This window comes from Charadrius vociferus, unplaced genomic scaffold (genome assembly GCF_000708025.1).
Source record: "Charadrius vociferus isolate BGI_N301 unplaced genomic scaffold, ASM70802v2 scaffold115, whole genome shotgun sequence".
Classification (NCBI taxonomy): domain Eukaryota; kingdom Metazoa; phylum Chordata; class Aves; order Charadriiformes; family Charadriidae; genus Charadrius; species Charadrius vociferus.
In genome coordinates this window covers 59,308-63,267 of record NW_009648636.1, presented here as the reverse complement: position 1 = coordinate 63,267, position 3,960 = coordinate 59,308, and the positions used below count along the sequence as shown (strand labels likewise).

The 3,960-nt window shown below is 62.3% G+C and overlaps 1 protein-coding gene across 1 annotated transcript in view; it reads left to right on the top strand.

Moving 5' to 3' along the window:
- The window catches only part of KDM2A (lysine (K)-specific demethylase 2A), a 28,817-nt gene that overhangs the window by 20,669 nt on the left and 4,188 nt on the right, over positions 1-3,960 (top strand). The window contains exons 11-14 of the mRNA XM_009886269.1: positions 943-1,026; positions 2,837-3,103; positions 3,321-3,452; positions 3,532-3,621. Of these exons, the coding sequence (XP_009884571.1) occupies positions 943-1,026; positions 2,837-3,103; positions 3,321-3,452; positions 3,532-3,621 (573 nt within the window). The remainder of the gene's footprint in view (positions 1-942; positions 1,027-2,836; positions 3,104-3,320; positions 3,453-3,531; positions 3,622-3,960) is intronic.

Below are 3,960 nucleotides of genomic sequence, written 5' to 3'. Positions count from 1 at the left end.
CCCCGGGCGGTGGGGAAGCCCCACGCGTTGGGGGATGCCGGCAGGAGGCTCCTGCCTACGTCGTCATGGCAACGCCAAGTAAATAAAGCACCTTTGCAACCGGCAAATTCGGTGGGGAACGGGCATGGGGAGGGGGCTGACAATGGAGGGGAGCGAGAGGGACAAAAGGGACGGGGTGAGCGCGGGGAGCACCCGTCCACTGAGAGCGAGGGTGGCTGGTGAGCTGTAGGGCGTCATGGCAACGCCAAGTAAATAAAGCACCTTTGCAACCGGCAAATTCGGTGGGGAACGGGCATGGGGAGGGGGCTGACAATGGAGGGGAGCGAGAGGGACAAAAGGGACGGGGTGAGCGCGGGGAGCACCCGTCCACTGAGAGCGAGGGTGGCTGTTGTGCTGTAGGGGCAGCGCGCCGGTCCGGTCGGTGGTGAGGGATCTCTCATGTCAAAGCCAAACCCCGAGGCGGTGCGGGGGAGCAGCTCTTGGCTACTCGGCAGCTTTCGCCAGGCTACGGAGGGGCTGCTGGGGCACCGTGTCCTGCCACCGCTGCACCCTCCGGCTACCCCGTGCTCAGGGACTGTTGCGAGGGAGAGACGGAGGGACCCTCGTGCTTCCTCGCCTATAAATCCCCCCTGGATTGCAAAAGCTTGGCGCTCTCCCCCTACCACCGCAGAGAAGCGGGGCCTGGAGGCTGAAATGCAGTTTGATGAAAAGCGCTCGTGCAGATCGACTCGACGGAGCTCGTCTGTCTGATGTGGGGAGGGAGCGTTGCTCGCGGGCGTGGGTAGAGGAGGGTTCCTTCCCAAGCCCTGTTTGAAGCGCGCTGGCCTTGGCATCTGGTCGGAGCCCGCCTCGCTGGCGGGAGCCTTATTTCGCTCTGCTCACACCTGTGCTTTTTGTCTCTCTTCCTTCCCCCCCCCACCCCTCCCCTCCACTCTCCATTAGCTGCTGCTAGAAGAATACGCGAACAGCGACCCCAAACTGGCACTTACAGGCATCCCCATCGTCCAGTGGCCCAAGAGAGATAAGGTAGGAGCTGCGAGGAGGGGGGACCTGGGCGGGTATCGCGTGTGGTTGAGCTGGTAACCTGCTCTCAGCTGCTCTACAGCTTGGGACTGGGGTGTAACGGCATTGCTTCCGTACTTACGTCGGGGGCCCGTGCCGGTGGGCAGAAAGGGAGCAGTGCGGAGGAAGGTCGTGGGGCACAATCGCCTCCACAGCACCGCTGGCAGCGGTGGAAGACTCCCACCGTGTCCGGTTACCCCGACTCAGCCGACGGGTGGTAACTGGGTCAAGCCCAAGCTGCTCCGTGTTCTCCAGCCCCTCGGTCGTGCTCGGAGGAGCTGGAGCCCTGCTGTTGGTGGAAAGGGTGATGCTCTAAAGGGAGCTTTCCAGCTTGACGAGGGAGTCCTGGATGGTCGGAGTAATTTGTGTGTCAGGAGAATGTATTGCCAGGGGATTGTATATCAGGGTTACCTGAGAGATGAAGGGTGAGGTGTTGGGGTTGATGCTGATCATCAGCCCTGTTCAGTGGGCAGGCCAGTCCCCCCACTGCCAGGTGAGCGTCCCCAGCCCCTGCCAGCACGCTGCCCGTGCTGTAGTGTTGGCTCTTGCGACCCCAAGGAAGGCAGCTCTCTCCCGGGGGTCTCTACCTGCAGACAACAGCCAACTTCTCAGGAAAAGGACCTTTCAGTGCGCTCCTGCCCTTCCCTCTCCAGCTGTGCTCGTAGCCCAGGGCCCAAAGCTGGGCCACGGCCCAGTCCAAGCTCGCTGGGCTGATGGAGGCGAGGAGCAGCCCTGCCGCTGGCTGGCCGGACTTCCCCTCCACAGGCTGCCTTCCCGTGGCCCGCCAGGACGGCTCCTGTAGGTTACTGCTTCCTTCCTGCCAGGAGACGGGCTCACGGGCAGGCGTATGGGAAGAACAGGACCCCATCGCACTGGGAAGGGTGGGTAACACCCCGTCTGGGTGTCTGGAGACAAACAAGCCTCTCGGATTGCCCTTTAGAGGTGCCTGTCCCTGCTTGCCTGCCCTGCTCAAAGGGATCCAGCGGGATTTCCTGGTCCTTGAGCACCACAAGCATCTCAGGCAGCTTTTCTGGGAGAAGAGACCTGGAGACATCTACACGCTTTGGATGCGGCACTCGGATGCTTGGTGTATCCCCAACCCTGTCCTTGTGCTGGGTTTTTTTTGGGTGCCTGCCCTTCCCCAAGCCCATCAACTGTGGTGCGCACACACGCCATCACGGCTGATCCCAGAAGGATGCTGCGAGGGTTGATGGGATGTGTGGTGGCAGTTGTCTGCTGGAGAGCTGTCCTGTCCCAGCTACACTGTAAACAGAGGTGCTTGGGTCTTCCCAGCACGCCTCGAGCTCGTGGGATAGAGTGACCAGAGCACTCGCATCGGAGCGGACTCCTGTCCCCTTGTGCAGCCGGCAGAGGGACCTGGGTGGCAGAGAGGGGAGGACCCTTTCTGGCTGCCCGGGTGGACTTTGTCATTCCTTGCCTCAGAAGGAAAGAGCGGCTCTTCTGGAGCACCGCGGTGCTTTTGGGACTCGGCAGCCCTTTTCAGACCCATTTCTGACTCCTGGTAGGGGGTGGGAGGAAGGAGAGCTCTTGGTGTGGCATGGCGAAGGCTGAGCGGGATGCGCTCAAGGAGAGCTGCTCGGGGCAGCGCCGGTACAGGCTCCTTTGTCTGCAGAGAGGTGAGGGAGCGCGGCTGCTCTCTGGCACATCGTCTGAGGTCGCAGCGAGGGAGCAGGGGATCAGAGGCTTTCTGATCCAAGCTGAATTCAGTGGTTCGCTCATCTCACGCCGCTTCCCTCTCTATTTCTTTTGCCAGCTAAAGCTCCAGGCCCGGTTGAGGGTGCGCCTGCCCACCATCCCCATCACCAAACCGCACACCATGAAGCCAACCCCCCGCCCGACACCCGTCAGGCCTACGGTCTCTCCCATCGTGTCAGGCGCCAGGCGGAGGCGGGTGCGGTGCCGAAAATGCAAGGCTTGTATGCAGGGCGAGTGTGGCATGTGCCACTATTGCAGGGACATGAAGAAGTTTGGTGGCCCTGGCCGCATGAAGCAGTCCTGCGTCCTCCGGCAATGCTTAGCGGTGAGTCTGCGGCCTGATCCTTTTCTCAGAAGTCCGCTGCAGCCTGGCAGCAACTCTGTGCGGGTGATCAGGGTCGGACAGAGGAGGGTAGTGGCCAAGTTTAATTCCTGGGGGATAGTTGGCCCCTTCCCCATGATTCAGGCAGCGAAGGAGAGAAGGAGGAAAGGGGGAAGGCTGTCCCACCTTGCCCTGGTTTCACTCCTGCTTTCCTTTGTAGCCCAGGCTGCCTCACTCGGTCACGTGTGCACTTTGCGGGGAGGTGGATCAGAACGAGGACTCGCAGGACTTTGAGAAGAAGCTCATGGAGTGCTGTATCTGCAACGAGATTGTTCACCCTGGCTGCCTACAGGTGAGCGGCGTGGGCGCCGGGGCAGAGGGAGCTCGGCCGTGGGGAAGGACTGCTGCTGACTGCCCTCTTCTCTTTGCAGATGGATGGGGAAGGGCTGCTCAACGATGAGCTCCCTAACTGCTGGGAGTGCCCCAAATGCTACCAGGGTGACGACGCAGAGAAGGGCCAGGTAGGAGGCGAGCTGTGCTGTGGCAGGGCAGGACGCGCGTCCTTCATCCCGCTGCATCCTGCTGTGGGGGACAGGCAGCGTTCAACCAGGCTGGGCTGGAGGGCAGGCAGGCACCAGTGCAATCCAGGGGACCGTCTGGGCAGTGACTAGTGAGAGTGGGGGTCACTGGGGGCGCAGCGCAGCAGTGCTTGGGGGGCCTGGCGGCATTCTGCCGCAGTCTGGTCCTGGCATCCTGCAGGGGGGGGCGAGCTGACGGCCTCCTGCTCTCTGTCCCCGGCTCCCAGAGAGCCCGTCAGCAGGCCAAGGCCAGGCTCCCGCAGAAGCGGCAGCCCGGGTCCT